The sequence below is a fragment of the Galeopterus variegatus genome, unplaced genomic scaffold (assembly GCF_000696425.1).
Source record: "Galeopterus variegatus unplaced genomic scaffold, G_variegatus-3.0.2 Scaffold4249, whole genome shotgun sequence".
In the NCBI taxonomy this organism is placed as follows: domain Eukaryota; kingdom Metazoa; phylum Chordata; class Mammalia; order Dermoptera; family Cynocephalidae; genus Galeopterus; species Galeopterus variegatus.
The window spans coordinates 137050-156596 of record NW_007730360.1 but is presented as its reverse complement, the minus strand read 5'-3'; the positions used below and the strand labels follow the sequence as shown (position 1 = coordinate 156596).

Below are 19547 nucleotides of genomic sequence, written 5' to 3'. Positions count from 1 at the left end.
CTAGTTCTTAAAAACTAATTGATAGAAGCTGAAACCCACAGAGGTCTGGCGTGGGTTAAACAGCAGACAGACTGGCTGGTTAACGCAGTTGGTTAGAGCGTGGTGCTGAAACCCTAAGGTCAAGGGTTTGGATCCCTATACTAGCCAGCCACCACAAACAAACAAAAAAACAAACAAAAACAAAAAAAGTCCCCCAAAACTCCCAGCACTGGAATTGGTACGATTTCTGAGAAGTTGCTTTGAGGCAGCTGGTCAAATCTTTACTTTTTAGTTAGGAATCAGTCTGATGGTTTTTATTAAATAATCTTTATTGATATCACACAAAGAAATATTCGTTAATAAAAAGCCTATGCAAAAGAAGATCATTCCAGGTTTATACAAGGGTATTGCAAAGTTCATGCGAAGATTCATATTATCTTTTAATTCTGTTTTGCCACGAACTTTTTGAAATACCCTCATATATGCATGGGGTGAAGATGGACTTGTCCTCCATGTTGTGAAATACTATAGTAAGGGTCCCTTTGGAGCTTGAAGTCTATCATTTTAAGATAAATGAGCCTTATTTTATGCAGCAGATAGCAGACTGATGGAATTCATTGCCCCACAAAATGATGGGCATCCCATACAATATGGGCTGATGGTGGGAACCCACATAGATCACAATGTCAGAACCTCCAAGGGGTCAGTGTGGGCAGTGAGGAAGTGACTGGTAACTAAGGTGAATGCCCTGTATTCTGAGGTCCTGGACAAGAGGAGAAACTGTATCTACCTCACTAGCCCGTGGTGCACCAACCACATAGAAAGCATCAGGTGGCCCCACAAGGGTGACGTAGAGTGGCAAAGTCAGGTTCTTTTCTGGATGGCAGGAGACATGGGAGGAGAGCAGGTGGCAGGGCAACACTCACCACATAATCCACGACACCAGCACCATCGTCGCCTCGTTGAAAGCATTGAAGAAACGGATGAGTTCTTCTCCTTCGGAACCTAGTTTCTTTAGGGCCACTCCTAACACCAGGGCAAAAAGGACCAATCCTAAAATGTTCATCCCTTCGATTTCAGTGCCAATTGGGATCTGCAGCATCAGAAGAGATAGGATAGTCCCAGTTTACATCAGATGAGTGAGCATCGAAGATATATTTGCCAGGTGTCTCCACCAGACTGAAACACTGTGCCCAGAATAAGAAAAAGCTCATCTTTTCTTTAGCCTTTAGAGATTTCACAATTAAAAGGGCAAGAAATTTAAGGAGAGATGGAGTCTGAGGATACAGAACGCCAACAAGCAAAAATTTCAACTAGTTGTTAACTCTGAAAGCTGTTCAAAATTGGCATAGGTTAAAGCAGAAAGTAGAGAGCTCCTGTCTCTGGATATATTCAAATAGGGATTGGACAACCACCCCAAAGAGTTGCTTTTAAAAGAAGAGCTGGTTGGTAAAAAGTTCCTTCAGATGAGGAATCAATGATTGTAACTTTGCCTTCAAATATCAACAAACTTTTTTGTGGTTAGGTTCACCTCCTGCTATCAATTTTCAGGATTGACATGAATTTTTTCAGAACATTCTTTCCTGAATCACTGACTCAAATGTATAGACATAATGTATTTATTTTTCCCAGCAGTGCTGAATCTCACTACTGCAAACATATATTAGACATTTTATCCCATTAAAACATGAAATTCTGAACAGGAAACACATGTCAGCATGGTAAAAACAGGAGGAGAATTTTTTGTCGTAGATCTGAGTTCTAGTCCTGGCTCTGATCTTAACTTACTTCTCTGAGCATCAGCTTCTTCATCTACAAGATGAGGTGAATTGAACTAAATTAGTAACTTTCAATTTTTTTTTTAATAAGTAGAACTTTTCCTTCAATCAAAGAAAGGCTGGTAGGCACACCCCTCCTGCGCCTCGGGGCCTGTGCTGGGACCCCGGGGGAATGAAGAAGGGGACTGGATCCCCCTCCCACAACCAGGCACACTGCACCAGTTCCTTGGGGCTCGCACAGGGACCTGGGGTATGGAGAAGGGAACTGGACCTCCCTCCCATAACTAGGCACACCACGCCAGCGCATCAGGACCCTGTCCAGGGACCTGACACATGGAGAAGGGGATGGGACCTCCCTCCCACATCCAGGCACACCTCGCCAGCACCTCAGGACCCACCCAGGGACCAGGGGCATGGAGAAGGGGACTGGAACCCCCTCCCACAACCAGGCACCCCGTGCCAGTGCCTCGGGGCCTGTGCTGGGACCCGGGGCATGGAGAAGGGGACCAGATCCCCCTTCTACCACCAGGCACACTGCACCAGTGCCTTGGGGCCTGCCTGTGGACCTGAGGCATGGAGAAGGGGACCAGACCCTCCTCCCACAACCAGACACCTCACGCCAGCATCTTGGGGCCTGCCCAGGGATCCAAGGCAAGGAGAAGGGGATCGGACCCCCCTCCCACAACCAGGCACACTGTGCCAGCACCTCGGGACTCATTTGGGGACCGGGGAATGGAACCAGGGAATGGAACCAGGGATCGGACACTCTCCACAACCAGGCACGCTGCCAGCACCACGGAGCAGGCCAAAAACATCTCCTCCATGTGGGTGGCCCATCTCAGCCACCACAATAACCATGGCTGCTGTGAAGGCAGCTAGATGCCACAACTACCACGCAGATGGTCTGCCAGCCACTGGAGTGAGTTGACACAAGGAGAGTCACCAGCAGAGATAAAGAAAGGAGGAGGATGTCTGTCTCCACAGAGCCCATTTCATAATGATGGAAGAGACATCTGCTCTATGATAGTATAGGGGGACCTGATCATGCCTCTCAGCATTGGACAGATCATTGGGCAGCAAATCAACAGAGTAACCATTATTCTTTCAGAGGGAGAGAAGAAATCTAGGGTGATGGGGGGCGGGGGAAAGAGGGATGGGGCCTCAGTTCCCTGTCTATGAAGTGGGGATAATAACAATAGCTAATATATAAGGTTGTTATAAAGAATAAATATGTTAATATATGTAAAGTAATTAGACTGCGTCTGGCAAATAAAAACCAATAACAATTAGCTGTGGTTATTTTAATGGGATATTTTGTTGGAGACCACTGTAGGCTCACGCTATCTGAAGTGTGTTTCTCTTACAATGTTATTGTAATCCCATAGACAATAAGACTTCTCAATATCACTGTTCTCTCCTGGAACTTGTTGAAGCTGCAGCAGGTACAGTTTAAAGAGTTGTGGGAAAGAAGACTTGGATTTTAGTGTGCGTGCTCTACTACTAGATTGCAGGGGGACTCTACAGAAGCCAACACGATGAGGATTCTATGAGCTGGATGCCTTAACACGTGGTGTTAACCTTGGGGCTGTCAACTCACACTTTTTGTCCATGTCCCAAGTCCTAACTGGAATTGAAGGGCAAGAATTAATGCAACTAGAGAATTCAATTATGAACCAAAAGTTGGTTTCAGCAGGTGTGCAATTCCAAGATGTGATGTTCAAGGTTAGGCGATTCCAGGTAAGGAAGCAACTGACTGGAGGGCAATGAAATGACTCCCTTTGTGGAGAGGAGGCTGGGCAAGGTGTGCTAGGTTGTAACGCACCTTGGCCAACTTGGCATTGGAATGGGGTTAGAAGACTACAGACACAACCAGAGCTGCATCCTGAGCTGCGCCTCTTGCTGGTGCACCTTTGCCTATTGTTCCCACTGCCTAAATCACTCTTCCCCCAGGTCTCCCCATAGATCCTCCCTCACCTTATCAGAAGGCCTCCCTGACCACCCTGTTAAAACAGCACCCATCACCGTCACCAACACACACACACTTTATCTACTTGCCCTGATTTATTTTTCTTAGCAACTATCACCAGCTGTCCTGTATTTATTTCTTGTATGGTTCCCTCCACTAGAATGTGACCTCAGTAAGAGCAGAGCTTTGTCTCTGTTGAGCGCTACTGTAGTCTAGCACCTAAGGAGAACATACAGTGGTTGCCAAATAAATCACTTTTTAATGACTTAATGATTCGATTAAAGCCTAGGAGGTGTGTGTCTGTGGCAAGTTATTACATGGAATCTAAGTGGGTGCTAAGGGTCAAATGTGTCCCCCAAAAGTTCATATATTGGAAACTTTATCCCCATTGTAAGTTTTAAGTGGGTGGGAAATCTGATTATGGTATTTGAAAGATGGGCCTTTTTTTTTTAATCATAATTGATTATACATATTTTGGGCGTTCAGTGTTGATGTATGTTGATCAAATCAGTATTATTAGCATACACATTATTACAAATTATACTTATTCTTTATGCCCCTTATCCAATCTCTCCCCATTCCCCTCACCCTCCTGTCTCCCACCTCTGATAATCCTAGATTTCTTCTTTCTTTCTGAAAGAGTAACGGTTACTCTGTTGATTTGTTGCCTAGATGATCTGTCCAATGCTGAGAGAGGTGTGCTCAGGTCCCCCACTATTATCGTAGAATAGATGCTTCTTCTAGCACTCTGGAATGGGTTTTGTGGAGAGAGACATCCTCTTCTTTCCTCAAAGGTGGGGCCTTTAAGAGGGGATTGGATTGTGAGGACTGTGCCCTTGTGAATGGATTAATACATCATAGAGTAATGGGTTGATGGTATAATGGGTTGTCACGGGCATAGACTCATGGCTTTATAAGGAGAGCACATAGAAGAGCTCTAGCCAATGCCATTCTCACCATGTAATTACCCTGCATCACCATGGGACCCTGTAGAGAGTTCCCACCCAGAATGTCCTCACCAAACATATCCCCTGGACCATGGACTTCCCAGTCTCCAAAATTGTAAGAAATAAATTTCATTTCTTTATAAATTACCCAGTTTCAGGTATTCTAAGCAACAGAAAACAGACTAATAGAGTGGGCATGGGAGATAGAGCCATGGATCAGGACAGGGGCCTTTCCAGGTGTCCTTGAGCCTCTGGGTCCCTGACTTCTCACTCTGTGTTTTCGTCCATTTTGTGTTGCTATAACAGAATACCTGAGACTGGGTAATTTATAAAGGAAAGAGGTTTATATGGCTTACAATTCTGGGACAGCTGCATCTGGCATGGGCCTCAGGCTGTTTCTACTCATGGTGGAAAAGTGGCAGGCAGCCGGCAGGTACAAGCAGATCATGTGGCAAGAGAGGAAGCAAGAGAGAGAGAGAAGGTACCAGGATCTTTTTAAGCAACGAGCTCTCGCAGGAACTAATAAGCGAGAACTTACTCATTAATCCCTCCTCCCCCAGGGAGAGCATTAATCCATTCATGAGGGATCCGCCGCTATGACTCAATCAATTTCCAACAATGCCATGTTGGGGATCAGATTTCCACATAAGTTTTAGAGGGGACAACACATCCAAACTTCAGCACTGTCACCAACATTCCATCCTCAGGGATAAGGACCACTCCTGCTATGTCTTTACACAATCTTATAGCCACAGGATGTGTGAAAGACTGGAACAAGTGAGGACATACTGCTCTTCTCTTTCTTAAAGCCTGACTCCTTGTACTCCTGGGTTAAATTTATGGTGGAGGCAAAGGCACGTCAGCTGGGGTGGATGCTCACGGGTCACCAGCATTTCCAGTGGGGAAGTCAGAGAATCCAACAAATGCCATGTTTGTCAAAACTTGAAGGTATTGCACAGACAATTAGTGGTCAAAGATTTATTCATCTCAGTTTCAAATAGTATTGATCAACTTTGGAAGACCATCATTTCAAGTAATTTGTAGTGGGGATAATACATCCTACCTGATCAGGTTGTCCTAAGGCTCAAATGAGATGCCATAGGAGAGCATCTGTGCCATAAAGGTGGCATCCAGAGGTGAGCCACTTGCCTAGAGAGTGGGCCTGGCTGACACCCAGACCCCAATGAGCCCAGCTGTGGAGTCCAAGGACTGTCAGAAGAGGGCCCAGTTGGACCTCCAGCCATCCACTCTGGCCAGAGAGTGGGGAGTGACACCCATCCTTTTAAATCAAGGACCATTGATTAAATCGACATTTATGAACAGGGGAGATAACATTCCCTAGGGGAGTTTCGGAATGTGTAGGGGTACTTTGGTTGTCATAATGATTGTGGTGTCTTACTGAGAAGTAGTAGGCAGGGCACTAAGAATGCCAAATGTCCTGAAATGTTCAGGTAACAAAGTGCAGATTTTCCCACACTCCACAGGCTTCTGAGCATCCCACCAGACTTTCATTATAGAGAGGAAAGCCTGTTTACAATTATCTAAGTTAGAGCTAACTCCATTTTACATTTAGTTTTGTTCTGCATAGTTTTAAACACACTGGATTTTCCAAGAATATCAAGTTGATGTAAACTGAAGGAAAATTATTTTGTTCTGAACTTTACCAAGTATTATTTCCATTTCAGAAAATTGCATCACCAATAGCTGAAGAGCTGATAATACCCAAGTCACTAGTATAATACATAATGTCAACCTGCAGCTGTTGCAGTCAGGGTGATTTTATATACCTATACAAATATATTTATTTAGCACTTATTTCAAAATGTATTTTAAAAAAAAGTGCCAAAAATATTTAGTTGGATTCTGCCTCATTGCTGTTAAATCCAAATGTATTCATTCTAAGTAGATGCAAATACCTGAAAACTTCACTGTCTTCTAGTATAATTGTGCATTTACAGTGAAATATGAATTGTTTTATTACAAATAATTTTTATTTCTCTCTCTTGTTGATTTTTGAAAACCTTATATGTGTAGGGACAGGTTAAATCACCTATTAACTATATTTCAGGATAGTAGACGGGTGTTATAAAATATTCTACAGATCCTCTGAGGATTCCAGTGCTACCTGTGCTGGCATTTGGCCATCCAAGAAGCAAACCTAACCAGTGTGCTTCAAACAGTCCACTCAAACCCTACAGTTTTCAACGCTGCTAAGAAAAAGACACATCGTGTATGCTCCTTCAATTACGAAACATTATTTACTATAAAATATTTTTCACAAGTGATTTTATAAAGAGCTTTACCTTCTCGTGGGTTACATTTCCAGAGCTGTTGTTGTGGTTCACCACTTTATAATCGGTTGCATACTGTTATGAAGAGGAAGAAAAACCCACTGTTAGCGCACAGGTGAAGACCAGCCCAGAGGAACCGAGGGCACCGCTGGGCCTCTTGCTACTTCCGTCATTACTCACACCAAGTGTTGGGCATTCCTCACATGGTTGACCTGACAAAGGCTTCTGAGAACTGTACAAAAGTTACACTAAGACCAAGGCAGCATGTCCATCAAGAGGCCTCTGGTTATTTAGGGACCCAAGGAAACAAGAAGAATTTCCTTATGTTTCTTGAACAATGGTTTGAGGGAGAAAAGGTCTGCACAATTTCAAGCGATAGTTTGATATTTCAAAGAGCTGATACTTCAAATTATTTGAATAACCTTGGTATTAATTCTATAATGCCAAAGTTCACTTTTCAACAGGTCATTTGATTTTCATTCATTTATTTATGTCCCACTTTGTTCCAGAACTTATTTGAGCATGGCTGCTTTTTAGCGTCTGTTTCTAATGTGACTTGAGCCTCCACCCTCTAGAGCAAGCGATGACAGGTAGGATGGCATTTTCTGGCTGAGTCTTCTGGGAGACTCACTTATCAGAATGACATAGCTCCAGCTTTGGTCCCACAGTTGACTTCACATGCTTCAGCCGGTGCACACAGGTGATCCCTGTGGCAGTATGCATTATGGTGTAGAATCTGCTAGAACACAGTCCTTCCTCACCCCTTCCAATGGCACCTGGCTCTGAACTGTTAGGAGGAGCCCATTAGGAGGTAGAGACCCAGAGCCTACCTTATGCCTGCATTTGATGAGCTCTGGCTTCTCTCAGTTTTGATTTATCAAGGTTTCAGAAAGGCAGAGGTGTTCAGCTGTCCCATGATCGAGGGTGGCAGGGCAACAAAATGCACCCCACCCCTCTGTGACAGGCACTGAAAGCCCCAGAAATCTATTTTTTCTCCTACCTTACATTATATATACAAGTCACTCCTGTGTTTATATGCAGATTAAAAAAACAAAGATGAGAAAAAGAGCTAGAAACAGAAAAAAGCCTTTGCTTGTAAAAAGCAATCAGATTAAACCATCTAATCTAAATCTTTATATTCCTTCTCTGCATAAAAATGTTACCTGCAGCATTGCTAAGAAAAGGAGAAAACTACAAACAACCTGAAAGTCCATCAACAGGGTACACAGCCATTAACATTATGGAGAAGGATATTTACCGACATCAGAAAATGTTCACAATATACTGCCTTAAAAAAGAGCAGGTTATGAAGCAATGTGTGTAGCATGTGTACATACTAACAAAATGTGTGGTATACTTATTTATAAAACATGTACATGTGTACATGCATACAAAAAACACATCTGAAGGATGCATATCAAAATGTTAACAATAGGTAGCTCTTCTACTTTTTTGTATTTCATTTTTTATTTTGGGGAATGAGCACAAATTACCTTTCTAATCAGAAAAAAGATAAAAATGCATTTTTAAAAAATTCTAAAATATTTGGGACATCCCTAAAATGCGAGTTGAGGGTATTTCTTAGGTGACATAGAAAGATTTTGGAACTAGTGGGACATTTTAGAAGGTTTTGTTTGTTCTTCATTTTTTGTTTGTTGTTTTGTTTTTGTTTCACTCCAGGTACCCCTCTCTAAAAACATATGCCAATGTTACCAAGCTCTGTTAACAACACTTTCCCTTCCTCTTCCACTTTACCTAACTCTATAGCAGTCACTTATACATCACTTCCATCAAAGCCGCATAGTTTTAGCAAAGTATCAAGCCTTACCGTACGGAAAGCTGCGACCACAAGATTGGAGGGAAACAGGTTTCTGTTGGAAAAGAAAGCATTTCATCAGTATTCTTAAAATTCAGGGTGCAAAGTGTCTGCTTTGAGATGTGCATTGCTAGCAGCCTGAGACAGTGTTCTCTCTCTCGCCATCCCCTGCAGATACTACAGCCTTCTAATTCATCTAAGTGCCCCAACTGTGCTCAGCTGCAGGGCCCCAATATCTTGAGTGTACTGATTTTTATCCTTATCTCCCTCGTGGCACTTCTTGATATTTAGGCTCAACTGTGTCCAACCAAATCATAATGGCTGCATTGCTCTCCTTTCACCCAGAGGGTGAGCCCCATGGCAGGGGTTCTCAGTGGCGAGCAGTGCCACTGAAATCTAAGGGAGTTCTTGTTGTCGTAATAACTGAGAGGCGTTACTGGAACTGGAGGAAGAGCATGTGTGGCAATGCCAGGTCCCAGACATTTTGTCCTGCCAAGTGCAGAAAAGTCCTGTACAATGCATTGTCTCGGGGCCCTCACAGCTTTCCAATGTCCTGGATGATATACCTGTAGATAAAAACCTTATTTATAATCATCTGAGCCTAGACTAACTCTAAAACAAGGTATTTTGTTTTTCACAATTTGAATATAGGCTGAATTTTCCAGAAATGCAACTACTGTGTAAATTATGGGATGATAATTTTGTTGTTGTTGTTGTTGTTGTTGTTCTGAATGTTTCCAAGAATTGTTTGTCTTCCTGGAAAATCACACCACTGATGGCAAAATTGTTTTGAAATTATACGTATAGGTAAATTCTATTTATGGATTTCATTTTAGAATGAAGGATATTATAAAACATTTGTTATAAAAGGAGAGCAATAGAGCTGATTGAGCCCAAAATCTATTCAAGCAAACAGTTTTACTTGAGGCCCTCCTTTGGCTCAGGCTCTGTGTAGGATGCTGATCTTGATATACAAGAATTTACATTCCAGCTGACAGTCCATTTGTTCTACCCAATTACTGCAAGAAGTATACGTCTAGAAGAGCAAAAGACTCTGGACCATCCTTTACAATTTGTGCCAGAGACTTATCCACTAATTCTTACTTCTGTGGCTCAGTTGCTCAACTATCACTAGAATCTCCAAACAACTATTTGCAGCACACTGGGTTTCAGGTCTGGCTGCAACCCAACTGTAGCAGGCAGAGCCTACCATGGAGTCCTGGTATTCACCCCTTTGTAGAATCTCTTCTCCTTGAGTGTGGGTGGGGACTATGACTTACCTCTAACTAATAGCATCTAGCAAAGGTGATGGGATATCACTTCAATAATTTTTTGGCACAAAATTGCAGCTTTCATCTTGCTAGGAGACCCTCCTTATTGTCTTCTGAGCTTGCACACTTTGATGAAGCAAGCTGCTATGTTAGGAAGGCCCACATGACAAGAAACGGCAAGTGTCCCCAGGCTAATAGCCAACTAGGAACTGAGGCTCCCAGTCCAAACTTCAAGGACCTGAATTTTGCCAGTTACCACATAACCTTAGAATTGAATTCTTCCCCAGTTGAGCTTCCAGGTGAGACACCAGCCCTGGCTGACACCTTGATTGCAGCCTCATAAGAAATTCTGAGCAGAGGACCAAACTAAGCCATGCCAAGATTCCTGACCCCACAGATACTGTGGAATTTTAAGCTGCTAAATTTGTGGTAATTTGTTATGCAGCAATAGATAACTGATACACCAGCCAACATGGTTAATGAGATGCAAAAATAACTCCATTAAGACATTTAGGGAGCTCTCACAGGATGGCCAGCATTTAGACTGCAACACAACATTTCCCAACCTTACTTGTCTATGAAATCTGAATTGTTTTACATACTTAGAGAATACCAACAAGTACATGCCTGCATTTAAGTGAGAAAAAAGTGATCTTTAGCTGAATAAACAGTTGCAAAATTGTGACCAGAAATTTGATTCTTATCCCAGGTGTACTTACCTATAAATTTTTACCTAGGAACAGACTAGCAACTTGTATTGGCTGGTCTCTAGTGTACAGATGAACAGCAACTTAAGTTTGCCTATTATTTCCATTATAAAGCAACATTCCTACATATTTCAGTCTGTGGGCTAGGTTTGGTATCTCATTTTCATTTACTATACTAGTTGGAAGCAGAAAGGGGCCCCGTGCCAAGATTTCCCTATTCTATACCCCACGTGACAATTCTCAGTAGTTCCCAGGCTGAGATGGCCACAGGGATCTCTCTCCATAAGGACAGGGAAGTTAAAGGGAGAGCCTGGTTAGAAGTCCTCCACATCCCCCATTGGGAACAATTTCCCCTGCAAATATGGAGCATCCTTCAGGGATTAGCTGTTTCCTCACAGCTAATCCCTTTCCCACAGCCTGGAAATGCACTCTCTTCCAAAGAGCACATCACTATTTGTTTAAATCCTTTTATCTGTCCTGCCTGGTCTCTTCATCATGAGCAATGACACAGTACCACCTTACCCAGAATGGGGCCTGACCCTAACCAAGAACTTCTAGAACAAACATACCGATCTGTTTTCAGACCGTCTGCAATATTGAATCTACAAAATCCAATAGGAACAGAGAGGTGCAGATAATACTAGCAGCAAAATGAAAACTCCTGCCAAAAAAATCAAGTTCCTAAGAAGAACATGATGTGTTTGGCAGTTTCTCGTAAAGTTAAACATACGCTTACCATATGAACCAGCAATTCCATTCCTAGATATTTACCCAGGAGAAATGAAAATATATGTCTGCAAAAAGATCCTGTATGCATAATGGCATTATTCATAATACTCCAAAATCCACATGTCCATCCACAGATGAATGGATAAACAGATTGTGATAAATCCATATAGTGGAATGCCACTTGGCAATAAAAAGGAACCAACTATTGATATATACAACAACATGGATAATCTCAACAACACTGTGCTGAGCAAAAGAAGCCAAAGAAAAGAACTTATCAATTGATTCCACTGACACGAAACTCTAGAAAAAGCAAAACTAATTTATAGTGATAAAAAGCAGATTGGCTGCTTGGGGGCAGGGGTGGAAAATGCTGAAGAGAGTTATGGGTGATGGAAATGTCCAGTATTGTGATTATGGTGGTGGTTGCATGATTGTCCATTTGTCAAAACTCATCGAACTGTACCCCTGAAACAGGTGCATTTTACTGTATGTAAAATTGCTTTAAAAGTAAAATAAGATACAGTGATAACTGTGAAAGATTTTACAATCAAAAAGTACATACATCCAATGGGATCACTGAACTTTCTTTAGATTATATATAGCTCAGTTCTCAGACATAAAAATCTCTAGGAAGGATTCACTGAGGGCAGAGCTGAAGCTTAGGCACTCACAAACAACATACTCCTTTCACTGGGTCCCTGTGGTTGCCACGGACCAGGAGCAGGAGCAGTTCCCTCCCGCCGGCAGCGAGGGTGAGGAGCTGACTGCAGGAGTACAGCAGAACATTTCTCTGGACTCTTCTTTCCCTTCTCTTTTGGCTTTCAAACACATGCTGCAGTGAACTCTGGCTTTTTCTTGCTCCTGAGCTCTCCTGTATTCTGAGATCAGCTGCTCCTCATGCCAGCAGTTTTGCTCCCCAGAGCTCTGTCTTCAAGTACTTTCCCCTTATATTCACACGGGAACTTTGTGGGCTTCTGAAATGAAGAACATTGAGCTGGAAGGGATTTTAGAGATGACCCAGTTCAATCCCCTCATTTAGAGACACTGTGCCCAGTCATTAGGTTGATACATCTCGCATTCATGCTCCATGTAGATCAGCACTGTCTAATAGAAATGTCGATATTTGTGTTGTCCAGTATGGTGGCCATATGGCTACTGAGCACTTGAACTGTGGCTAGTGCTACTGAGAAACTAAATTTTAAATTTTATTTACATTTAAACTAATTAAATCTAAATAAGCACACATGGCTTGTGTTTGCCATACAGGACAGCACGGGTGTAGAGTTTTGAGATCCAGAGCCTGGAAGTCAGAAGAACCAAACGGTCTTCCTATGCTCACCTCTGTACATCACTCAATTTCACTGGACATTACAATGCTTCTAATCACTGAGTTCTTTATCTTATCCATGTTCACAAACATTTCCTTTTCTTGTTGCTTGATCCTCAGATAGTTACTTGAATTATATAATACAACATAGGCATTAGACAAAAGTTTCTCAAACTTTAGTAGGCCATGAGATCAATTTATTGGCTTTAACCAGCATTTTATAAAAGATGAAATACATTAGACAGAATGGAAAATATTAACATACACTTAAAATACTGTTTGGTGTTACTTGTTTTTCAGTTTGTATATGTAGGGGTGAGGGTGGAAGGTGTATGTGTGTGGTTGCCATAATGTAAAATGTATTTCTTATCGTGGGTCAAAGTCAAAAACATGCAAAAACGCCAAGACTGTGCTACTAAATCCAGAGACCCAAATCAGATAGATTGGGAGAGAATGAATGGGCAAGGCTTTCCAGTGCTATAAGAATCTTTGGATACATTACTTAAACAAACAAACAGAGAAACTGGTGTGAGATGAGGCTGAACATGCAGATGTAGAACTGCTGTAGGGGGTGCCATACAGATTCATGCAGTTGACCCAATGAAAAACTTCAAAAATGTTCCTTCTTTATACATCCGGTCCTGTTTGTTCTTCTGATCCTATTTTCAAGGGTGGTATGCATTTCCCTGTTCTATATGAGAAGAATGCAAAACAATTTACTTTTGCTTAGGTATATATTTTTTTTGTTCCAGAAGTATTTCCTTTTATTTAAGTTAAAAATTCTTTACCAAATCTATGAAAATTTCGAAGACTCTTCAGAAATATGCATTTCCCTGTTCTATATGAGAAGAATGCAAAACAATTTACTTTTGCTTAGGTATATAGTTTTTTTGTTCCAGAAGTATTTCCTTTTATTTAAGTTAAAAATTCTTTACCAAATCTATGAAAATTTCGAAGACTCTTCAGAACAGGATGTGGCACAGTAGGTATACCCGATAAATATTTATTATCCTTAGTGTTTATTGTTACAGAGCCAGTTAGCTGGGATGTGCCCCTTCAGATCTTGTTACCCCCCACAATGCTGAAAGCTAAGGAAGGGCTGGGGGTGGTGGGCTCACTCTGAAGATGGGGTGGAGGTGGTTAATCTACCCTTTTTTAAAGGTCTACATACAGTTTTATATTCCAGCTGGAAAGGTGAGGGCTGGACCCCTGGGGTGGGGGACTTTTGGAGAAGTAAGGTTAAGAACAGCACTCATTCTTTGTATCAAGTAGTCCTCTCCTGTCCCGAGAGGCTGGGACACACTAGAATATTAACAAGGCACTCAAATATTAACTCATTTGATCCTTCTAACAATTGTAGGTAGGAGATATTATTATCAGCCTCATTTTACAGATAGGAAAACTGAGGCACAGAGAGGCTAAATGATGTGTCCACATACAGCTAGTAAGTGGTAGAGCTGGGATTCAAACACAGTAGTTGGCTTTAGTGTCTGCTCTTAATCACTACCCAAGCTTTCTCCCTTTCAGTCTCTAAACTATTTAGGTATTTTCCTGGATGGTAGAAGGAATGGTCAAGAGTTAAAACCTTTTTTTTTTTCTTTCAATTACAAAGTGCTGTTTTTTTTCTTTTAGTGACTAGTTAGGCTGAGAAATCTCCATTAATTTGGATCCTTGTTAGATGTGCTAAAAGTCTTCATCTTGCCTACAGAAGAGAAACATAGGCACAGTTAAAACAACATGCTATAGTTAGTATTTAAAACAAATGATTCACAATTCACTTGACTTTGCAATCTAGGGGCTAATATTAGATCCCAGTCTCTGATAGTTTCTTTGAACCTACTTAAAAATGTGTACTCTGCTGCTTGAGAGGCATCATACATATTCATGCCAGTCCTTGGGAAGGAAGGTAAGTCCACCACACCTCCCTCTGTGAAGCGAAGGGCTCAGAGCACTGTCTGCTATTGAGAAAATGAACACAAGAAGAAAAAAAAAGCCTAGAAAACTGGGCAACAACAAAAAAATCCTAATTGTGATTCACATGTCCATGGCAGCACCCTGCCCTGCTACTACAGAAGATGGTGGCCCAGGGCCATTCTTCTGGCTGCCCGTGAAAACAGGAGCACTGGGCCCAGGCACTGTCCCTGCCTGCCTACTTGACAGTTAAGCCTCTGATTCTCCATCTAAAAACTACACATTTTAGAACCCAAAAGAATGTTAGAAGCCAGTTGCTTCAACCCCTTAATTTACAGCAGAAGAAAGCTGAGGTCTGCCTTGGAGACCGTAAGCAGTGAGGCAGGGGGAAAGGAAACTGAATGTCAGTGAGGACTTGTGAGGATTTCTGCCCCATTTCAGACTGGAAGGCTCTTCCGTGTTTGGCTTAGACTTTTTTTCCATTTCCAAATTTCTCATAGTGTGTTCCACTAGTCCAAAACATAGTCACTGTTCACTTCTCCTCCAGATGCCATGTGGTTCCCAATAAACCTAACGACTACATACACTAGCTTCAAGTCATCCTGAGCTCCCCCAAACATTCCTTTTTTTCCCATTTACCCTCATTTATTTCAGGCTATGGAAAGAAGGTCATCCCCATTAGCTCGTGTAAACTGGAAAAACTCAATTATGCTAATATTGCTCCACTTATAACAAGAGCAAGCATTGGGCCAGCTCTGTTGTAAGAGCTTTACAGACATAACTCATTTAACCCTGGAAACAATCCTATGAGGTAGGTACTGTTACAATCCCATTAAAAATACAAGAAAACCAAGGAATAGAAAAGTTATGACATTCCCCACAATCGTAAGCACTGTTAGGGACCAACATGTTCCACAGTAAGTAGTTTCCTGATAACCTGTTTCTGTCTCTTTGGTGTCAAAACCACTTCATTTTGGATGAAAAGTCACAAGTCAATTGGGTCACACAGAGTTCCAAAAGTCCTGTGCTGTTCCAGGTACCCAGGCATGGAGCTCCAGGCTACTCAGGAGGAGACTGAGTCTCCCACCTGCCCGGTGCTATCTGCCATCGCTTCTCGGTACTCCCAGGGCCAGCCTCCAGACATGTGGAGGTCCTGACCACGGAGGGCCTTGCATGTCACATAAATGCTTTATTGTAAGCCAATGAGAAGACACGAAAGGCTGGAAAGTAGGAAGTGACTTGATGAACTTGGTATCTTAGAAAGATGATTATTTCTTAAGCAATATGGCGGGTTAATTTCAGGAAGCAATACCGGAGGCAGAAAACTGTATCAGGATTATTGTAATAATCCGGGTGCGAAATGACAGGATCATGAATGAAGGAGGAAGAGTGGGACAGACAGTGAAGTGCAGATGGCTTTTCTGTTGTTAAGGAGTTGCCTTCTTAGAAGTGTAGAATGTCTGTGTCAGAATAGCCCAGCATTTTTTTTTTTTTTGTCTTTTTTCGTGTCCGGCAACGGATCGCAACCCTCAGTGTCGCGCCCACACCTCGCTCAGCCAGTGAGCGGGAACCAGTCTGTATGTGGGATCCAAACCCTCCTCGGGAGCGCCACCGCGCTCCCAAGCGGCACACTATAGCAGTGCGGCACACTATAGCAGTGCGCCACCCGGCCGGCCCTCCATTGTTATTTCTAACCCATTGTGTGTTGGGAAATCAAAGCACTCAGCAATGACATTCTGAATTTTAAAAAACCTCACACACACACGTAATGAATACCTATTAGTTTTATTACTTTCTGACTTGTAATTTCATCTGTAAAAAAGTTAATTAGAAATGATGGCAGAGAGATCTTGTGGGAATTCTGGGGTACTCCACCACCAGGAAAGGGCATGGACTTTAGGACAAGGCCTTGGTGGCACCTATGCTAACTCATCAGAGACTCAGTTACCAGGCAAGGGTCTGCTGGATAATTGAGGTGTTTAGTGGCAGAGTCTCATTCACTCACATGCCCACAGGCAGAAAGAAGTGGGTCCTGCCTTTGCCAAAGAACATGCCCACAGTCACATGAAACTGACATCTGTGAGGTGTCATTGGAGAAAACAATTTTAAAAATTTGACCCAGGGATTCCCCAGACCCAGGAAGCATTTCCAGGTGGCCCAGGGCTCAGTTTCCTCTCATGAGCTGCTCAGCATGAAACCAAATCTGGGCAGATGGATGCACACTTTCCTTTATGTAAGGAGCTCAGCCTCAACCCCTGGATGGTGGAAGTGGGGATCTGCCCTCACCCAGTCATATGCTTACGTGATTCCTCTTTTGACCCAGAGCAAACATTTCTAAGGTGGTCACACTAGACCAGGAACATGACATCATTACTATGGCATGTTGGTTTGGGTTAAGAGAGAATAGGAGAAACAGAGCTATGAACTGTGGGGAAGGAGACCCACAGTTCTTCTAATCCCTCTTTTGATAAGCCAGTCCATGACCTTGAGCAAATCACTTAATCTATGTCTCAGTTTCCTCAGTAGTAAAGCAGGATCATACCACCTGCCCTACCTTTATCTGTGAGCTGCTGGATTAAATGAAGTTGACCACGGGAAGTATTATGAACTATCTATTCCCAGCAAGCCATGACAATGCCTTTCTCAGCCCTCCCACGCAGGTGCAGCTCAAGACATTGAAAAGCTGCACCTACACTGACCACAAAGCTAAGACGCCAGGTCACCATTCACTTCAGAAGCAGGATTGAAGGCGCTGGGATCTAAAACTAAGAAACCATGATCAGGAAACAAGAAGTCCCTTCTGGGGCTGGTGGTAATAACTTATCTCCCCCACCCCCTGTTTTTTGGCCACTGTCCTTCTATTAGAGATAAAAGAACACTATTGAGGCTCCCTATGGGGTACCACTAGAAGGGCAGAGCTGAACACCCACACTCCCTCCCTGGGCCACAGACCCCTGCAAAAAAGAATCCTTTAACCCCATAATTGCCTTCCCTCCCTGCGAGAGCTACTGATATTCTGAAGGTATAAGCCAAAGGTGCTCCCAACCTCAGTAGACTTTTTTCAGCACCCACCTAAAAGTTAGGCCCCAAACTTTAAAAATATTCAAAGACTTCAAATATCTAGCTGCCAGATACAGAACAAAGGCTGTGATCCCGTCAAAGTCCTAATAGGTCACTCCCACCTCCCCTTTTGGCAAGAACTTTTGGTGTCCCTCATCAGTTTTTTTCAATACAGACATCCTGGACTTTTCTTTCTTTTTGGTGCTATTTTAAATGAACAATCTCTCTCTTAAGTGGCAGACAGTCATCACATTTTCCAGAGGCAGAAATGGAAACAGCAGAAGGCAAGTCACCCGGGTTTGCTGTTTTTCACAGGATCAGCCATGAGGAACTTTGCCTCAATGACTCAAGACAAAACATACCTCCGAGGCTGGGATCCAGAATAATCAGAAACCTGGAGGGGGAGCCAGCTGGACTCCTAGCTCAGCTGAACCTGGTTACATCAGTAAGTGCCTCCAGGCTGCAGTTTTAACATCTGTGAACTTTTGGCTAATAGAGAAACCAAAAGAGGCTGAGGCTTTGGACAGTTCACAGGAACTACACACTACATCATCTCAAGGGATGAAACCCAACTAGTAAGAGTCCCAAAGAACAGGCAAAGCTAAGTGAAGATGTTTCTCCCCCTCCCCTCTACAACTCCCAGCTTCCCACAAAGAAAGTCCTTTGAAACTCATAATACTCGGCAGTGTTCCTGACTGGGTGGACAGTAACCTGTCCAAAGCCCCCAGGAGAGGCATGTTTCTGGGCAGTGGGCCCTGCACAACTAACCCCAGCCCTTTTATCCTTGTGTCCACTGACAACTGTTAAGAAAACAGAAAAGTGCCAGCTTCCTTTGCAGCCCCAGGACTGAAACAGAGAAGGCCAGAGACTGCACACAGGATGGCCCAACAGGCAAGATTTTACCAATGCTCCCAGGAGCTTTGGGGGGAAAGAGAGTGAAGATATCAGGGTGCGGTCAGAACATTTTACCAGTGAGGGTAGCCAGATGGGGCGGTCTTCCCTAACTCACAGGCCCACCTAACTGTACGACTGGTTCTTGCTAAAACATGCGGCCCTACTCCTTGAGATTGGCCGTCCACCGCCCCTGTTTGCAAAAGTGGGCTCAGCATGCAAAGACATCAGACAATATTCTTATATTTAAAAAATGTTAAAGGCCACCAGCAGACAATTAAGAATTAACTCTTAGTTGTATATGAATGTTTGTGTATATGAAGTGGAGGACATTAGAGAGCTGGCGTGTCCCATTGTGCCCTAGGCGAGGTAGAGAGCGTTACCTGGCCAGGTCGAGGAAAGAGTCCACCGTCTCTTTGGTGACCGGAGGAGGACCCGATGCCTCCAGTCCCAGGTCACTGGACTGAAGGGTCTGCGCGCCGGACCCGGGCTTTATGATGAACGCCAAAGCGACGGCGAGGGCCGAGGCACTCAGCGTGGTGAGGCCAAAGTAGGCGACGGCGATGCCGCCCAGACGCCCGAGGGAGCTGGCGTCGAGGGAGGCGGCGCCCGACACCAGGCTGCAGACCACCAGCGGCAGGATGATCATGCGCAGCATGCGGAGCAGCATCTCGCCGGGGAAAGCCAAGTAGGTGACCTGCGTGCGGCTCAGCTCGAGCCCGCGCAGCGCCGCGCCCAGGCCCGCGCCCGCCAGCACCCCGGACACCGTGAGTAGCACCAGCGCTTGGCGCCGCAAGAAGTCGGCGCAGCGCCGCGCGCGTCCCGCCGCGGTCCCGGGCGAGCCGGGCCCCTGTGCGGGCCCGGCCTGGGC

At 43.6% G+C, this 19547-nt stretch overlaps 1 protein-coding gene across 1 annotated transcript in view; it reads right to left on the bottom strand.

The window, feature by feature from the left end:
* Positions 1–19541, bottom strand: part of SLC1A4 (solute carrier family 1 (glutamate/neutral amino acid transporter), member 4) — a 31640-nt gene extending 12099 nt beyond the window's left edge. Inside the window, exons 1-4 of the mRNA XM_008587095.1 lie at positions 19060–19541; positions 8790–8832; positions 6974–7036; positions 906–1072 (exon numbers count right to left, since the gene is read on the bottom strand). Coding sequence (XP_008585317.1) covers positions 906–1072; positions 6974–7036; positions 8790–8832; positions 19060–19346 — 560 coding nt within the window. The 5' untranslated portion in view covers positions 19347–19541. The remainder of the gene's footprint in view (positions 1–905; positions 1073–6973; positions 7037–8789; positions 8833–19059) is intronic.
* Positions 19542–19547: the final 6 nt, after the last annotated feature.